Source organism: Diabrotica virgifera, chromosome 5 (assembly GCF_917563875.1).
Source record: "Diabrotica virgifera virgifera chromosome 5, PGI_DIABVI_V3a".
NCBI classification, from domain to species: Eukaryota; Metazoa; Arthropoda; class Insecta; order Coleoptera; family Chrysomelidae; genus Diabrotica; species Diabrotica virgifera.
Window position 1 is genome coordinate 37,342,188 of NC_065447.1, and position 19,946 is coordinate 37,362,133.

Here is a 19,946-nt window from a genome sequence, read left to right on the forward strand (position 1 = left end):
TAAGCAAATAGAAAGTTACGTCCTACAAATATTTAGGGGTTTGATTAATTGATAATTATGACCAGACAATAAAAATTAAGAGGCGAACATATAAATATGAAATTGAGAAAGAGAGGTTAAGGTGCTATGTTCTCTCCGTTCTGATATACGGCATGGAAACATGGACTCTTGGACTTGGAAGAAAATAAAAATCAAACACCTTTAGGCATTCGAGTTTGGTGATACAGGAGAATGTGGAAAATACCATGGACAGAGAGAGTAATAACTAAAGATGTTTTTCTAAAGATGGGGAAGGAATGCGAAGTCATAAAAACCACACAACCGAGAAAACTGGAATATCTAGGCCACATAATGAGAGGGGAAACGTACACCCTGCTAATAATTCAGTCAATTTGTACTCCACGACCCCCTAGTGGGAAAGTTTTGGGGTAGTTCTGATTTCTTTCATTATATATGTATTTTGGGCTGATGAATACGAATATGAGGTTTGCGGACAAAATTTCCTGACAGAACATTGAGTAAATCGTCAGAAAAGTGAAAAATTTCTGATTTTTCCCGCTTTTTGCTTAAATCTGGAAAACTTTTAATTTTTAGTAAATGGTCCGTTAACAGAAATTAAAGTAGGTACTTAAAATTCTCTACAAATATCAATATTTACATTTTTTCAGACGCACCTTTCGGTCTAAATTGCAAGTTGAAAATTGCCAATTTTTAACGGTCTCTGCAAAACTCACTATTTACATTTCAAAACTTTATTTTTTATTAAAATGCTGCCATTTGATAAATTTCTTCTAGTTTTCTGCACAAATAATTAAAAAAAAAGTCGAAATTGTACAAATTCGGTATTACAAAAAGTAGGACTTTAACAAAATAAAACTTAAAATATCGTGATTATTAATATTACAATTTAAAAAATTAAAATACGAAATGTTCTATAATATTAAATTTATATGAACCGTTGTCTTTCAAAAGGTCCTGGCTGTGGTTCTCCGGTGGAGATCGGTCCCGATATATTCTGCTTGTTCTGGAAAATAAAAGAGATGGTGTCAGTTCTAAAGGAGAGATGACGATTGCAAAATAGATTGTTAGATTAAACATACCTTTCGCATTGTGGTAAGGTTCTTCGATGGCATCATGTCCTGGCTCAGGGTCTGACTGCTCCATCGTCAGCGTCAGAGGTCATTCTCCTGAAAAATAAAAGAGGTAGTGAGATACTGACTTGTGATCCTATATCAAGAAGAGATGAATGGTTACGAAATAACTTGTGGAGGTTCTACATACCTCTGCCTCTTACTTCAGTCTCTTTTACGTCTACATCGAGGCTATCTTACGGGGGCTCAACGTTGTCACAGAGGCCTTCGCATGATGTGCAAATTGGGGAACAATGTAGACCCACCTTCCTGCATCCACAATTGCGTTGGCCGCTTTTTTACATTTACAAGAAATATACCGTAGTAGTGAGTTTGGTGCAGGGTCCAAAGTGGTTGGCACTGACACGAGACTACTAGTAGTTTTTTTTCAACCCCACTCACTTGAACCTTTTAGGTGCTCGTCAAGTGTGGCTTGATATAAAGATAACCATTGCTGCACCTGATAGTAAACTCTAAGTGAATGTTCTCGTGCAGCAGATTCGGTAAGGGGTGATGAGGCAATGTTGGTCTTATTTTTGTATGATGAAGATACGTATTGTCTGTATCTGAACTCGTTCAGACTGGTCTCTTTTTTTCTTCCATATAGAGCCATAAGAAACATGTTTCCTGCTGTGGCAACCTCATCCTGATGTGCATTGGGGTTTTTAAAATCATGGTTGGTTGCAAGTCTGTGTTCTTCTGCAGGACTTTAGGAAATTTCAGTTTCCCCTGATTAAGCAATGCAGAAGTAGCATCAATGCAGAAGTAGTAAGTAGGAATAAGATATGGTCCATTATGATTTTTTCAACAGCCAAATAAGGGTTGTAGAAGCTTTACGAAACCTTTCCTTTTCCTGGTTTTAGAGAAAATAATTTTGTTGCATTAGGACTACACCACTGTCACATGTTAATTAGACGGTGCCATCTCAAGAGCTGTTGTGATAATTATAATATCAGCATCCTCCACAGGATGGAAGATGTAAATTTATCAAATGACAGCACTCTAATAAAAAATAAAGTTTTGAAATGTAAAAAGTAGGTTTTGCAGAGACCGTTAAAAATTGGCAATTTTCAACTTGCACTTTAAACCGAGAGGTTCGCCTGAAAAATTAAAGAATGTGTGTGTACTTTGTACGCACGTAAGAAACTATGCTTCTATTATATGATTTCTTAAAAATAAATATACTTTAAACAGTTTGTTTTAATTTTTTTTAAACACCAAATTAATTTTGTGCTTGCCGCTTTCAAAAAAAAAAAAAAATAAAAAAAGTATAGGATTGCACTGGATTCGAACTCAAGACCTCTCGATCTCTGGCCGAATGCTATACCAAATGCGCTACGAGGACTGTGTCTATATCGGTTCGGACGTACCTAATGACAATTCACGGTAACAAACAAACAAGGTGAATAAATATGCAATAAAATGTTTTAATAATACTCATCTTACTCCTGAGGAAGACAAATCCAAAGACACAAAAATTATAATAAATATATTTACTAAAAACACTAATATATTCTTTTCACACCTTTTCTTGCACTGATATATTTATACATAACTAGAAAGATTTAGCAACCAAACGCCATACTTTGTTTGTGCGGATGCGCGCAGTATTATGAAATTTTACTCTCAATCGCGTCTAAAGAAGTATAACTTCAAAAATTGTGACATTTGTAGAGAATTTTAAGTACTTTAATTTGTGTTAACAGCCCATGTACTAAAAGTTAATAGTTTCCGAGATTTAAGCAAAAAAGCGGGAAAAAGCAGAACTTTTTCGCTTTTTTCTCGATTTCCTCAATGTTCCGTAACGAAATTTTGTCCGCAAACCTCATATTCGGATTCAGCAGCCCAAAATATGTATTATATAATGAAAGAAATCAGAACTACACCAAAACTTTCCTAGTCAAAACACAATTTGATTGAATTATAAGGCTCATAATTTAAGGAAAAATCTCGAGACAGAGAAATGTGTGACGTAGGAAAATTTCCTGGTTGCGAAATTTAGAGGAGTGGTACGGGTGCAGTTCAATACAATTGTTCAGAGCTGCAGCCAACAAAGTTAAGATTGCTGTGATGGTAGCCCACCTCCGATAGGAGACGGTACTGCAAGAAGAAGATTATTTCCTTATTAAAAACAAAGGAAATTAAAACAAACAATCCATTTATAAATGAAAGTTAGATAATTATAACAATTTGTTATTTCTATATGTAGATTGTAAATAGAGTTGGCTAATTTTGCAACGATAATAATTATTTTGTCAATTTGTGATCAATAATTCTATCTTGAAGGGAATTTAATTGCGAAACTTCTTTGTTTCCACATAATTTTTCTACAATCATAGCTGCCGGGATATAGGATATAGCAACGAAAAAGGGAAAAAAATGAGCTTTTCTAATTTTTTCACAAATTTAATAAAAAAAGTAGCCCATCTTTTGAAGTATCTGCAAAGTAAAATTATAATTCCTAATAATAAGAAGTTATTCTACAAAGATATAGAGTCATATACGCTTTACCCAACTGAAATTTTTTTAGAACAAACACCTCATTTTCTATTACGAAGCTCATAAGTTTTAACAGAAATATCGTCCTATAATAACAAACATTTGTTCTCTACAAGTCTTTTCTTTCAATATATTTGTCCAGTAAAACCAACAAATGTATTGTGTAAATCATCCATCATTCGAAATCCAAGCCAGCAATCGAAATATCTAGAAAGAAATACTATAAGAACGTGCTTGTGTTCTTTTTGGGCTTAGAGGACACTAAAAAACATAAGAGCCATTATCACAGTTGAGAAATAACAAGCTAAAGGATTTCAAGGGTTTCGAGTGGTTTTCACAGTCAATGTATCGTGCAACTGGCAACTGATGTTACCTACTAAGAGTTCAATTAAGGGCGACGGCTGCGGCAAAGCCTTACACCGGGGGATATCAAAGAGATCTTTTATCCTGAATGAGACCTTACAGATAAAGCCGATTTGAATTTATTTTTTGGTTTTGTTTTTATTTAATAAGGATCGAAATACGCTATGAAGACTTTAAAATTTTATGCGATTTAAAGAGTCATGAATGCTTTTATGAAAATTGTCTAACCGTAAAATAGACCAGGTAAGTTACGATTTTCTTAAGACACTCTTTGGTACAGGTATCTAAGAACTTCTTTAGATACATTTGGTAATATTCTATTCTTCGCTCCGGTTCGAAGGAAGTCGCCTTGGCAGTTATTTGTGAATAAAAACAAAATTGTATTTATTAATATTAAAATTCGGTGACGTTAGTATCTACAAGAAGTTGGAAGCAATCGTTCAATACAAGATTACATTCGTCGCAAGCGATTCATTAATTCTGAATCATGTTAGTATATCTATATACACATATCAACAAATCCCCAAAAGGAAATTGGAAGCAATCGTTCAATACACGATTACAAACGTCGCGAGCGATTCATCAATTCGGAATAGCTCCGAGACTGGCTTCGACTCGGACCAATTGGTTTCCACTAGCTCAATACCCTAGCTTAACTCATTCAGTGCCAATGACGTTAATTAACATCATAATTTGCCATTGTCTAGCGCCGGTGACGTTTTCGTACGTCATAAGTAAACTTACGCTCTGCACCTCAGTAAACGATTGGCGCGGGAAAACTCCAGGTTCCGGCGTGGCATCCAATGTTTTAAACCAGCGACTCGTAAGACTCCGTTTTTTCTCTAACTCAAGTTATTGGAATCCGGTTGGCCAACGGCTGGTGACCAATGAGTTTCTGCCATATCGATTATTAAGCTAGAGCTAACTTTTTGTGTTGGTCCGGAAAGCCGCCCTAGAAACAATACACACCAAGTACCCAGCGCATGAGTGGCTTCACATCTACTGCGATGGCTCCTCGATGCTGGACTCGGGAAGAATAGGAGCAGGATATGTCTCAACGTTCTCCAAAGGCTCCATAGCTGTGGGTGCCCCTCTCACCAACTACGACAGCAAAATTGCCGCTATACACGAAGCTGCTAAAAATCTTGAGAATTTCCAACACCCCAAAAAGTTTCCTTCTGCATCGACTGCCAAGCCGCAATCCTCGCCCTGTCGACAAATCGATATAATGACTGTGCCAAAACAATATCTTGCCGCATCCAGCTATCGAACTTGCTGGAAAAAAAGTGGCTGATTACTTTACAATGGATCCCTAGTCATGTCGGTGTTGAAGGAATGAAGCGGCGGATGAACTTGCAAAAGAAGGCACTACTCTTCCACAGCCCCCTAGTTTCCAATCGTACACATCAGCAAAGTCCACCATTAGAAGAGGAATCAAAGAGAAGATAAAAGAGCAGCAAATACAAGCCGGTGCTGCCGAGACTTGCCGAGACCCATTAGTGTAGCCGTGTTCAGAACAACTATCGTATCAGCGTCCGCGAAATGACAACTGTCCAACTATGTAATCAGTCACAGATGGATGCTGCTCACCTCCCAGTGTGCCCAGCCCTGATAACAGACCCACCCGAGAAGGATGAAGATCGCCTACGAGAAACGGCTCGTCTATACTGGTAAGCGCGCCACCAAATGGCTAACATGCCAAGGGTGGGCGTTGGCTAGTAAGTAAGTGTGTTGATCCGCTTTCTATTAACCCTGTAGGCTCACACTTGGGTGTGAGATACCCGTTCCGACACTTAACTGCATGTAGCTTGCGCAGCTGCATTTCAATGGTAATGCTGCTTTATGTAAATTCAGTCTCTAGTCTGCCAAGGACGAGTGTGTAGTTGCGGTCTCATTTGAGCAATATTTCCAATCACGAGAATTTATTAAATACAGGCTAGGGTATGTAGCACCCATGTGTGAGGTTTGCGATCAAGTGTGCGTTCAAGTTAATGACCTAACAACACAACATCCCACAAATTTAGTAAAGAAAACTAGGTGTTATTTCTGCAAAGGCAAAGATGGAAAAGCTAAGCGTGCATACTCGGCTTGCTATAAAGCATAATGCATGGAGCATAGAGCCACACTGTCTTATTAGTGTAGTTACTAAAATGAGTGAAACTTAAATACCTGGCTAAGAATGAATATGAGTTCTATAATCAAAAGGTGTTATATTTTAGTTAGAAAGCCCATTTTGTTGTTAAATTAAATTAAAATATTTTGAATTATGTTTGCGGTTTTTTAGAAAATGTTTTTTAATTATTTTTAGGTATTTCTAATATTTTGTTCTTTTGTGTTACTACAATTAAGAGAGAGAAAATAAAATTATTGATTTAATTATTCGTATGTATTGCACTATTCAATAGTGATTAGAGAGTCTCTGGAAATCATAAAATATTTACTTTTTTTTTATTTCTTCACAAAAAATCATTGGGTATCTGACACCCATGTGTGAGGTTTATGTAAAAAAAAATAGGTGTGATCTTCCAGGGTTAAATATAATTTTGACGGACCATCTCCTAGCATCTATCGGTAGTGAGGGAAACTCCGGTGGGACGGAGTGTGAATCGATGCGCGTTCGATGTCCGCTGGTAATCCGAATCAGTAGCTAGAGGCTCAATAATTTTCAACAAGAATACCTCTTTTTCAGCATTATGAAATCATGCCAGAAAGATACGTAGAAAGTCAGTCCCCAATGCAACACTTCTTAATGATACATTACTCGAAGCAATTTTTGAGTAAAAAAAATAGTAAAAGTACTTAAGGGTTTCAACTGTGCTTCAAATGAGCAAAACCATTTTCTGCTAAAATATGAGTTTTAACTTCACATACACTTCTTTAATATTAAAACGATAATTCGGATATTTTAGGCGTACCTATACGTTTTTAACAATATCATTTATTTTTAATGCAAACTTTCATTAAAAAAAACACAAACTGAATAGAATTTTATTTTGCTTTTTTCTTATTTCATCGTGAAATGATACCGAATCAAAATATCAAATCAATTATTTATAACAGTTTTCTTCTTTTTCAGGTTGTGATGTTTTACTCTTCGTAATATAGAGTAATGCCCCACTTGGGCAAATCGGTACCTGAAAAATTTGGGATGGCCCTAGATGAACAACAAAAGCTGCTAAATGCTGGTAAGATATTTTTGTTAAAATATTAATAGTTGCTTAAATGATTCTTTTTAATATTTCTTTTCCGTCACGGTTTTTCTATACTGTTGTATAATTTTTTTTGGGAAAAATTTAGTAAATAAATTTATATCAGAGACCACGAAATTATAGATTTTCATCACCCTGTATATGACAAAAAATTGTAATAGGATAATTTAGTTGGTAATCAGTGTTTTCGCGGAAAAGTGAAATCGTTAAGAAGGTGGTTTTCTTAATGGGATTTTGAACGGACTAAAACAATGGTGCTGTCAGATTAGACAATACAGATTTATTTCGCTTTGCAATGAACAATAAGACATTTTATAAAAAAATTCGAAGATGGTTAAGCGGTAAACATATTTATTGAGTTTAGAATGTAAGGCTTTTTGTTTAGCAACGAAAGTAATTTGATGTCTTCCAGAATTTAACAAATTGGAAAGTTGTATACAAATTAAATCGATTCTCAAGAAATGATAATATGGGCGTATTGGGTAGAAAGGATGTTTTGTGATTGGTGAAAAATAATGGATGGAAGGGATGAGAGTGTTGAGTCTGATTTTACGAGAGAAAAAATAGGCACTGGGTAATGAATATCTGGAGACAGCAGTCCAGGCTTTGAAAAGTGAGAAGTCAGTGTAAAGTGGTGAAATTGGCCTTTGCGAGCAGAATCAAGTTGAAACGAAATCGTTGACCGGTTTGAGAAGTTAATTTTCCCGTGGCCGAGGAAGATTCCTGTTTTTGTCTGGAACGAGTAGCCGATTGGTATCTATTTGCACAAGATATCGAGCAGAGAGGAAACTGAGTCGAGAATTCGAGCGAGTCCTGTTTGTTTGTGTGTGAAGCAGTTTGGATGAGAGGAACCTTTCGCAGCATCCAAGAGTACGTGTGGGAGAATCGAGGACGACGCAATCCGAGAAAAGAAGTAGAGAAGAAACAAAAAGGTTAGTCAAATCATTTGTGAAACGGAGAGAGTTTGTTTATATATACACCTTCTTCTTATGGTGCCTATCCGTTACGGATGTTGGACACTAACATGGCTATTCTGACTTTGTTGACTGCTGCCCTGAAAAGTCCGGTAGTGGTTAAGTTAAACCATTTTCGCAGGTTATGCAGCCAGGATATTCTTCTTCGTCCTGGACCTCTTTTCCCATGCATTTTACCTTGAAGTATGGTCCGAAGTAGGTCATATCGTTGTATTCCAGTTTGCGACGTTTTATGGTTACGACTAGTTCGCGCTCTTTACCCATTCTATGTAGAACTTCTTCGTTGGTAACTCTGTCTATCCAGGAAATCCTCAAAATGCGTCTATAGCACCACATCTCAAATGCTTCGAGTCTCTTCAGTGATGCTTCAGTTAAGGTCCATGACTCCACGCCATATAAAAGAACGGAGAATACGTAGCACTTTAGGAAACGAATTTTTATTTCCAATTTTATATCGTGGCTGTTAAAGATTTTTTTCATTTTGACGAAGGCTGATCTTGCCTTCTCGATCCTTATCTTAATTTCCGTCGATTGGTCCCACTGTTCATTTAAGTTTGCACCCAAATAACAAAAGTTGGTGATTTGTGTTATAGGTTGTTGGTTAACTAGTAATTGACCAGGTGGTATCCTATTTTTGCTTATAACCATGTATTTGGTTTTTTTGATGTTAAAATCAAGCCCAAACCTGCTACTTACTTCTGCCACCCTGGAGACAAGTGTCTGCAGACCTTCAAGACTGTCTGCAAAAATGACAGTATCACACCATATTTGCGTAATTTTTGTATTGAACAGTTCTATAACATAATTAGTCATTCCAAATTTTAAATAAGAAATAAGTAATCAATTCAAAAAAAGAGAAAGGTAAATTTTATTAAATTTTGTAAGAATAAATAAATAATAATTTAAATAATTTTTTTTTGTTAAAACAGAGGAGATATCAGAATTAAAGCTTAATTTATTAGATGGGAAATAGTTGCAACAAATTTAGATTTTAGAATATTGGATAAATAAATAATATTTTTAACATTTTTATGACATTGAGTGCGTTTAATTTCCCTGTTTTTTTCCTGGATGGAGTAAGCATCTAGAGATACCAGAAGCCAAAAGAGAGAAATACAGAGCATAACAATACATATGTCATAAATCATACGAAACTGTCCTTCGTTTATAGTTATTTCATCGAATAAGTGGCCTATCAGGAACCAACTGAAGCCAACAGGCTAGAGTTGTTATAAAGTATAAAAACTGGAAAAGGTAGATTAGTTAGTTTCTTTTCTGATGGTATACAAGCCTTTCCAGTTTCGTTAAAGTTTCGGAAAATATCCTTTCTTACGTTTGAGATTGTATACACTTAACGAAAAAGGTACGTAATATCAATAAAAATGTTAATTCAGACAACAAACGCAATACTTAAAATTTGTCCAATTCTTGGTTTTATTGGAACAACAAAACGATGTTCATCAATTCATTATTTTCGTTAGTTGAGCCAATGTATTACGTTTATTGAATGGACGAACAATAATTATGTATACCATAATATCACTTTATTGATATTACGAACTCTGTTCATTGACTCAACGAACACTATTCATTGAAACAACAAACGTTAATTATTGACCGACGAAGACTATTCGTTGTGTCAATAACAATGTTATTTCTCCTAACGTATTTCGTTTATTGCTACAATTGTTTCCGTTAATTCTTATAATTAATTCCGTTCATTCCCACAATAAATACGGTTATTTTTACAAGCAATTCTATTCATTCTTACAATCAGTTTCGTTCATTCCTACTATGAACGTATTTTATATTAATAATTACTGAATGTATTACCCCAATGTATAATATTGATTAATAATAATTTTTTAAATCCCCCTTTTTTGTCCTAAACCTAATGGACCTTACACTGTGTGATTTCTCATAATATGAGAAATCATATCATGATTTCATTTATACAGTATACAGTGCGCTGAAATAAGTGTTACACTCCCCCCCCCCCCTTATTAACTTATTTTTTTTTAGCACATAAGCAAAACGCTCGGCAGGTCGATTTTTAAAATAATCAAAGTCTATTAGAACATCAATGTTTCGAACTTTTCACGATCCATCTTCAGGTTAGAGGCATAATTTTGAATTTTTTTCAAATGGGAAAGTACATCATGTGACAGCTCATTTAAAAGCGTTTGAAATTGTGATTCCAAAAATGTATAACATTTTAATCCGCAGGTGCAAAATTTCGATCGAATTCTTTTTAAACGCATTCTTTTTTTTTGGAATCCTAAGAAAACTAATAAGTATTTTTGAAAAATTTAAACGCAGAATAAAAGATTACATTATTACCGAGGGCCTAAAGTCCCTTATAATAAACAAAATGTTTCTTTTGAATTGTATATTTGAAATTAAAAATCATACTAAATTTTCTCTTTTTCACCCCTGTGACTTATTAAAATAATCATTATAGAAGTTATCAGGGACTTCAGACCCTCGATAATACTGTAATATTTTATTCTGCGTTTAAATTTTCAAAAATACTAATTAGTTTTCTCAGGATTCGAAAAAAATTTAAAAATAATTCGACCGAAATTTCACGATAATAGACACACGAAAACTTTCTTCTGCTACGGACTACACTTGAAAACGAAATGAAATTATTATTCGGCACTTCGGCAGAGGTAACAGCATTGTTTAACAAATAATTCTTTTTTAAACAATGGTAACACAGAGAAGCTAGGGGTATCACGATAAGGAAAAGCCGTTACATTTCAAATGGTCAAGCAAAACATTTACTGTCTCAACAACTAAGTTTATATTGTCACCATGAACGCATTGATTGTGGTTATTAAACGCAGTAGTAGATTGATTAATGCATTCGTTGTCACAACAATTAGTTTACATCTATACAATAATCATATATTACTCTATATTAACGACATTTGTATATTGTTTTAATGAAATTTGTACGTTGTCACGATAAACCAAGGTACTTGCTTGTCATCTACGAAATCAAGAAAGTGATTTGCTGCCAGAATTAACATTATTTATTAAATATACGAAACTAAGTTATTGGCTGAATAAATTGAGTGTTATTGATTAATGTACTCTAGTTATTTTCACAATAATGATTTAATCATTGTGACAATAACCAAATACATTCGTCAACATCTAAAAGTTCGTTGAAACAAAAAATTAAATTGTTGTTACAACGAAATACTCTTCAATAATCACTGTTAATCAATATTACGAACTAAATTTTTTTTAGTGTAACCATACTGTAGCCTGCAAATCAAGCCTGGCCTGGATTATCACTTTGAAGTGCAACGAGCAAATTCGTGCTACGAGCAAAAAATTTTTACGAGCAAATTCGTAGACTTCTTCCAATTTTTCTCTCAAATTTTTGAAGTACGTCAGGGATGAGCATTCTTCTTCGCCGAAAGGCAATCTTCCAAAAATAAGTTTTTGAAGAAGCTTTCTTTTTCTTTCTGTGGTCATCATCGATGGAGAATAACCAATCGAAAGGCTAAGTTTTCAATCTAATAGCACATAAAACAACACTAAAAATGTTGCTCTACATCCTACCAAATTGAAAACAATGGGAATATTCTCCGGTTACACCTCCGAGGCTTCTACAATTTGCAAGCCATAACGGATGCTGAGACTAAAGAGGATGAGGGAATTTTACAATTTATAATTCACGTCCCATCTGCTCAGCGCGGTAAAGTTGTAAGTTGGTAAACATGTAAATCAAAAATGAATAACCATTTTCAATTTCGTTACAACACGAAACTACAGTCGCATCATATTCTAGTTCAATCAATTGAAAATGGTTATTCATTTTTGATTTACAGGTTTACTCTAATTGAAGTACGAAGGGAACCACTCTCGTTGGAACTTTACTGCGGTGAGCAGATGAGACTTGAATTATAAATTGTAAAATTCCCTCATCTTCCTTATTCTCAGCTTCCGTATGGATTGCAAATTTTAAAAGTCTCGGAGGTGTAACCAGAGAAGGTTCCCATTGTTTTCAATCTCGTAGGATGTAGAGCAACATTTTTAGTGTTGTTTTATGTGCTATTAGATTGAAAACTTAGTCTTTTGCTAGCAGTTGCGGCTAGGGCATCCATACCATTTCGTTTATTGCAATCGGTAACTGGACGCTGGAGTTTGTCCTGGTTGGGCCAGAGAGAGCACCATATGTGCCTCCTGATGAGAGACTAATAAGTTTCGAAACCGGTAGAGGTGCTTGCAGCACTCTCTGAATGAACTAGAATATGATGCGGCTGTAGTTTCGTGTTGCAACGAAATTGAAAATGGTTATTCATTTTTGAATAACCAGTCGCTTTATATCCGAAACTTCTATAGGTTAGCAGCTGTGGTAATATGGAGGATAGACAACATAAGTGAGTGAATTCCAGATAAAGAACGAATTAATACAAAATTCAGAAGAAGCGGGAGTTGGCCTGGAAATAGATATAGTTATATTATTCCAATAGCATAACAGGCATTGTTGACGAAAACGAAAAATATGCCTAAATCATGTAAGAAGATCTAGTTTATATTTTTTTAGTATGTTACTTTTAATTTGATTAGTATTAGTTCGTCCGCTATACCTTTTCCCATGTGTCACGATTCATTTTCAAACAAATTAAGTCAAAACATAAAGTGAAATGTACGCCGATGTATGTAGTGTACAGTGATGAGCGCGCTAATAACCGGCGCCAAAGATGGAAAACATATTAAATTGTGAGATAAAAAGAAATAAAAATAGTAGAGTTGTTAAATTTAGCGATAGTACCATATAAATTGACATTATATTGATTGTTTCCCACCTTTAGACGTATCGGATGAGTATGTAAACTAAAACTGTCACTGTGACAGTGGCATTTCTCAAACTCGTCCGAAACGTCTAAAGGTGGGAAGCAATCAATATAATGTCCGTCTATAAGTTACTATCACTAAATTTAACATCTCCACTAGACTCTTCCCTTTTTATCACACAACTTAATATGTTTTCCATTTTTTGCGTTATTTTGCCGGTTATTAGTGCTCTCATCAATGTACAAGTATACAGTATACAAAATGTATATTGTTGTGATCTGCTTTCTATTACTTTTATTTAAATTGAGTATTTATTGAATTAATTATTGAATTGACGCAAATAATATATAAACAATTAATAAAAAATCTCTGGGTGCCTTTTTGTCATAAAAATTAACTAAAATTATCTTAGGTTATACTTATCCTTTCTCGTGGCTTCAGTATCTCTTAGTTGATCCTTATCGGGATAAAATAGGAAAAGGAAATAAATAGAAAAATCATAAATAAGCACAATTTATTATCAAAAGCAATGCTCTGAAAATCTATCAATTAAATCCTGTGGGCATAATTTTCCAAATGAAACTTTTACCATATAATTAATCTAATTTAAACAAATATTTATTGCTTTGTTCCTGATACCATTTATAAAATAAGCTAAACAAACAAATTTAGGTATTTGCAAAACTACTTATACTTCCTATTAAATTATTGAAATGTTGGAACCTTAATTCATATGATTTTACGCAAATACCTTAACTTCTGATTATAAAGAACATCTATCACATAAGTTATTGACTGACCTTTTTGATTCACACACAATGATGTCTCCTCTTGACCCAAACAGCTCTTCCTTGTTGATTATGTTAGGCTACCAATCAAAGCCCTCTCCATTCTCAGCATCAATCCACCAGCGCTATTTCTCCAAAACACAAGCCAGGCCGCTTTGGACCAGTACTCGTTCAATAAACTCCAAAACTCTCTCCTCTCTTTCTCTCAATAATAATCTCCTGATACCCAAGTATCTTTTTACTTGGTGTCACAAATAATTTTAATAACTATAGTTCTTGTAACTTACTCTCTTGGACTTTACAGAATCAAAGAGGTTTTTCTTCTCAATTTGATTTGTCTCTCGTTCCACTTTTCAGCTACTTTCCACTATCAAACAACCACTAGTACTTGCTTCTGAACTATACGCGAAAACTTTCGACTGCCTTTCTCGGATGCCAACCACACAATAATTTTTCTTTTCCAAACTGTCTCAACATTCAAACTTCCCTTTCCCCATTCTAAATTGCCAAGCCAATCAGAAACATTTCTCTTTCCACCTTCCTTCTTTTTCATTCGAAAAACCAGGCATTCTTTCAAACAATACTTCTAATCATCCTAATCACTTTCCGGAAATTATACAAATACTCTTGTGCTTAAAACAAACAGACTTAAAATTCCAAATCTCTCTACCTTTATTTTTCTAAAACCTAATAATTTCAACTACCTGTAGATTTTACCTTCCCGTAACAAACAGTCTTTTTAAATTGTAATCCGAAATAAATTGTCATTTCACTTCACTGAGTTTACAAATGTCTTTAAGTCTTCAGGGAAAAACTCATTAAGGAGAAACCCACTGCGCAAAAGCTACCTTCTACTAAATACTTACAAATCAATATACAGTCAATCAATATACATATCTTATTTTAGTTAGCCAAAAGCACTCTAACTAGTTTCAACCCTTCTTAGGGTTTCTTCAGATTGTGCATATTCTTTCGTTTGTCCTATTTTTATTTTATTCTAATTTGCTCAGTAGAGCACTTATTTTTGTTTAATTTTTTTGTTATCAGTAGTAATTGCACAAGAGCTCTGAAATTATTGAATTTTTCCCGAGTGACACTTTGACAGTTTTACAAAGTGTCACGAGAGCAAAAATTCTATATTAATTTCAGAGTTCGAGTGCAATTTGTTGCGATTATTTTATGAATAAAACTGTTCAAAACCAAAATTTTATTGCAATTTATGTATGTAAGTACAAATTAGTACCATTAAACACACAGTTTTTATAAATATTTGACGATTGAAAGTCATCACTTTTATAATTTTTAAAACATTAATTGTCATTAATGTCACTGAATGTATTTTTTCGTAGCAACGAAGGGCATCTGACGTAATATACTTAACGACGGGAGATTATCAAAAATTATCGATTTAACTCAGATTTCTGTAGCTTTCTATTGGTCAGAATCTCCTATGAATGAAATAATCTACTAAATTTTTCTATTAATATTTTTAATGTTAATTAAGACTTAGACTAAAATGGCCAATTTCAATTTAATTTATTATATTAGTTCAAAGTATACATTTTAAACCAAAAATCAGTTTTCGCGGTTGATTGAGAGTGTTTCGAAAATCTTAGGAAACCCTAAACATTTAGAGAGTTAGAAAACCATTAATCTTATTTAATGGTTACGTAATAAGCAGTGAAAACATGCGAGTTAAGGAAATTATGGTTAAATGATAATTTTTTTGCTTTTGGTTTCTTCTCCCACCGGATAGGGGGTTTTTATGCCACTTAGGGTATTGTTTGTTTGTTTGCAAGACGGTCGTTTTTATAAGCTTATATTAAATGTTGAGGATAAGACTAAAAGGGAACGTATATTTTTTTGGATACCAAATAATATTTTATGAACTAAAAATTTAATTACTAAGTTTCTATAGATTATGTAAAGAAATTTTTGAATTGTTCTGTCGTAGCGACGGATTTTATAATTAAAAATATTTTCTCATGTAACATAATTGTCTCACTGTCTTATCACCACATTCTGTTTGACTGAGTGCGTTGTATGACAAAGAGAGGGAATGTTCGATTTGTAAAATATCACCACGGACTTGGTGTTTTTTTTTTGAATCCTGAAAAAACTACTAAATATTTTTGAAAAATTTAAACGCATAATGAAAGATTACGTTATTACCGAGAGCAAAACGTCCCTTATAGGCCTAGATCCCGCATACCAAAAAATAGTTGATTAATAGCAAGCTGAAAATTTGTTAATAGCTTAACGGTGTTAGTCGGATAAACTTTGATGTACGCGACCACTGGAATAGGGGAAGTTTTAATTGTGGAACAGTTTAAAAATTTGGAACGTCAAATTACGAAAACGTCCCATGTATTTTGTCGGACAGAACATCCAATTGATTTGGTACCCTTTCATTAAACTCTCATGCAAAAATCAGACTACTATTACTAACCGACATGATTCCTGTCATTTGATATGTTCTTCGTGTTAAGAATTTAAGACAAGTAGAAGAATTTAAAATGATATTGCCAATATTTATGAGTTGCGTTCCTGGGACGACTTTACTAAAAGATAGTTCATTCTATCGTTTATTATCTTTTATGAATGAACTATCTTTTAGTAAAGTCGTCCCAAGAACGCAACTCATAAATATTATAATATACGTCTGAATTGCCAATATAAATGAGTCAGATTAAATAAATTATTAGAAGAATTTTTTTACTTAGCAACAGCATTTTTGTTTATTTTAGTAGCATTTTGTATTTTGACAGCGAAACCCGATTTGGGCTTCGAAACGTTAATAAAATCATTTTTTTGGTAAAATTGTGGCTTATTTCCCATTAAAAATAGTATATTATAAAAATGCCACAAGGAAATTGCTTCAGAACAGCATTAAAACTTCCCCTGTCTTCTTCTTCTTGCAGTACCGTCTCCTCTCGGAGTTTTGCTACCATCACAGCAATCTTAACTTTGTTTGCTGCAGCTCTGAACAACTGTATTGAACTGCACCCATATCACTCCCTTAAATTTCGCAACCAGGAAATATTCCTACGTCCCACATTTCTCTTCCCCGAGATTTTTCCTTGGATTATGAGTCTAAGCAGAGAGTACTTTTCTCCTCTCATTATGTGGCCTAGATTTCCCCTGTGCCAGTACTCAAATACATTAAAATTTGTCCGGCTATACACTGTTAAGCTATTAACAAATTTTCAACTTCTATTAATCAACTTTTTTTTGGTTCGCGGGATCCAGATCTATTATTAGAACAAATAAAAAGTTTCTTTTGAATGAAATATTTGTAATTAAACATCACACTCAATTTTTTCTTTTCTTTCATCCCTGTAAGTTATTAAAATAAACATTATAGAAGCTTTCAGGGACTTTACGCCCTCGGTAACAACGTAGTTTTCTGCGCATAAATTTTTCAAAAATACTTTTATTGTGCGCCTATCCACGTAACTCTTATTTTCATGCATCTTTTTATTATTTAAGAAAATTAGTTTTAAAGTATATTTCATCATCAGGTTTCATTCAAATTTTATTCAAACGTTAAAAATCCATACAATCTCGAATCTCGATACATAACAACTCACACAGAAAATACAGTCCCATTGTATAATTAATTTTTAACGAGTAACGGTCGTGTTTACAATGCAATTAATTCATATTTTCGGGATTTTTGGGGTTACTGCTTGTTTAAAACCAGTTTAGTCCAAGCTGTACGCTCGCCCCCGTTAGGTAAATCATTCCAATTCGATTTTTTTGCACAAACTTACTCAAAAAGAGGTCTTTATAACAAATCCACAGGGTGCCAGGCGATACCATGGTCACAAACAATATTTTTTAACAAATTCAAAGAATCAGTTTTTTCAATTCACACAATTTTTTTTTAGATTTTTTGGACCATTTTGTGCAAAAAATATCTTTTGTAATTTTTCTCTAAAATTAATTAATGTCGAGTTATACGCGATTTAAATTTAAAAAAACGCAAAAATGGCCATTCATTATTATGAAAATCAGAAAGAGACCATAGCTTAAAGCAGTGGTCGCCAACCTCTTCAATGTGTTGAGCTACTTTGTTAATTTTGGAATAAACAGCGAGCTACCCACACGGAAGCCACGTAACGCAACGTAAATGAAATAATCCACAGTTAATTTATCATTATATGTATTTATTTTACTATTTAACTGGTAATACATAATACATACGTACTAATAATAAACTAATAACAAAATAACTAATATTACTAGTACGTACTTGTTCATAGCTACATTCCTACCTATCAAACGAAGGTGTTTGAAAAATAAACACACACTTTTATCCAGCCACAACGGCATGTCACGTATGATTTAAAAATAGTTAATAATAACAACAAAAAAGTAACGCACTATCATAAACATAAACATTGAAAAATAAAAAAGCACGTTCAATGAGAAGGCTGACACTCAGACTCATCGATAATTTTTTTAATGTTTGCGGTATAATTTGATGCAGCCATTCGAATACAATTATCCAAATGTTTATCTGTAAGTCGATTGCGATATTTGTTCTTAATAAACTTCATATTGGAAAAAGAAGATTCACACAAATAGGTTGAACTGAATAATGCTTTCACTTTCAAGGCAACACGGCATAGAACTGAATATTTGTCTTTACTTACAATAGGCCCGATACATTCAGTACTTGAGACTAACGATTTTAAGGCTAAATCATTTTGAAACTCAATGACTTCCATTTCGGTTGCAGCGATGTCTTCGCCAAAGTTCTGCATAACACAAGCTGCAAACTGTTGGATATCAATTTCCATAAAGGATGAAACAACAAACTGCGCTACTAAAGCCATTTCATTGAAATCCTTAAAACGATTTTTGAAGTTACTCTTCAGGGTAGAAATTATTTCTACATGATATTTGTTGTCATAGGGTTCTAATGGATTTTGAGATATTTTTTCTGAAAGAATAGGAAAATGCTTGGAATCGCTGTTTATTAGGTTTTGTTCCCAAAACTCCAGCTTTTTGATAAATGCTTTTATATCAGAAATCATTTCCCCTAGTTTTTTGTCTCTCCCCTGAAGCTGCAAATTAAGTTCGTTTAATTTCTCTGTAATGTCCACGAGAAAACCAAAATCTCTAAGCCAGATTGAATTTTCTAATTCCGGAGTCGGTTCATCGCGTTGTTTGAAAAATTGAACTATGCCAAATAGGACATCATTAAAACGTTTCAGCACCCGTCCTCTACTTAACCATCGGACTTCAGAGTGAAGTTGTAGGTCCCCGTATTGACAGTCAACTTCATCGGCCAAGGTTCTGAATAATCTTCTTTGTAACGCTTGAGCTCTAATCTTGTTCACAATTTTTACCACCAGTTTCATAACGTTGTTTAGTTTCAGAAAATTTTCACATAATGCTTGCTGATGGATAATGCAGTGGTAACAGAGAAATTGCGGAAAAGTTTCATCTTTACGACATAACGCCACCAGACCCTTATCAAAACCCACCATAACTGGAGCGCCATCGGTTGTCAAGCCTACCATTTTCGATATTGGAATTTTCTCGGAAGAAATAATATTTTTTAAATGAGAAAACAACTCCTGTCCAGTAGTGTGTCCTTTCAGTGGAATGAACTTAAAAATATCTTCTTTAATCGTAAAATCACTAAAAACCATCCTGACGAACACGGCCATCTGGGCAGTGTCAACGACATCTGTTGATTCATGCAGTTGAAGTGAAAAATAAACAGTTATCTAAGTCAGTTCATAACTGTAAAAAAATATCATTGCTCATTACTTCTACACGTCTCATCATTGTATTAGCAGAAAGTTGCATAGATTTTATAGCTGAAACTATCTCGTCTTTATTTCTAAAGTTGGCAAATAACGAATCAGCAGCTTCTAAAAACGCCTGTTTTATCATTTCCCCGTCTTCATAAGGTTTCTTTTTTTGTGCAATTATCTGGGACACACGGTACGATGCTGCAGCCTTATTTTTGTCGACTGTTCTTAAAAATATTGATTGTTGTCCAATTAACTGTTTTTTTAGCTGTTCCAGTGTCTCCTTTCTGGCGGCAGAATGTAGTGGGAATGATTTTTCAAAATTAGAATGTACAGTTTTATGATGTCTCTCAATATTTCCTTTTTTAGCAACGGAGACCGAAGTATTACATAACAAACA

The 19,946-nt window shown here is 34.0% G+C and overlaps 1 protein-coding gene across 1 annotated transcript; it reads right to left on the minus strand.

Moving 5' to 3' along the window:
• Window positions 1-18,202: 18,202 nt before the first annotated feature.
• On the minus strand, window positions 18,203-19,309 carry LOC126885342 (general transcription factor II-I repeat domain-containing protein 2-like). Its single transcript, XM_050651899.1, has one exon. It carries the CDS (start codon window positions 19,307-19,309, stop codon window positions 18,203-18,205), a length of 1,107 nt encoding a protein of 368 aa, XP_050507856.1.
• Between the last annotated feature and the right edge of the window lie 637 nt (window positions 19,310-19,946).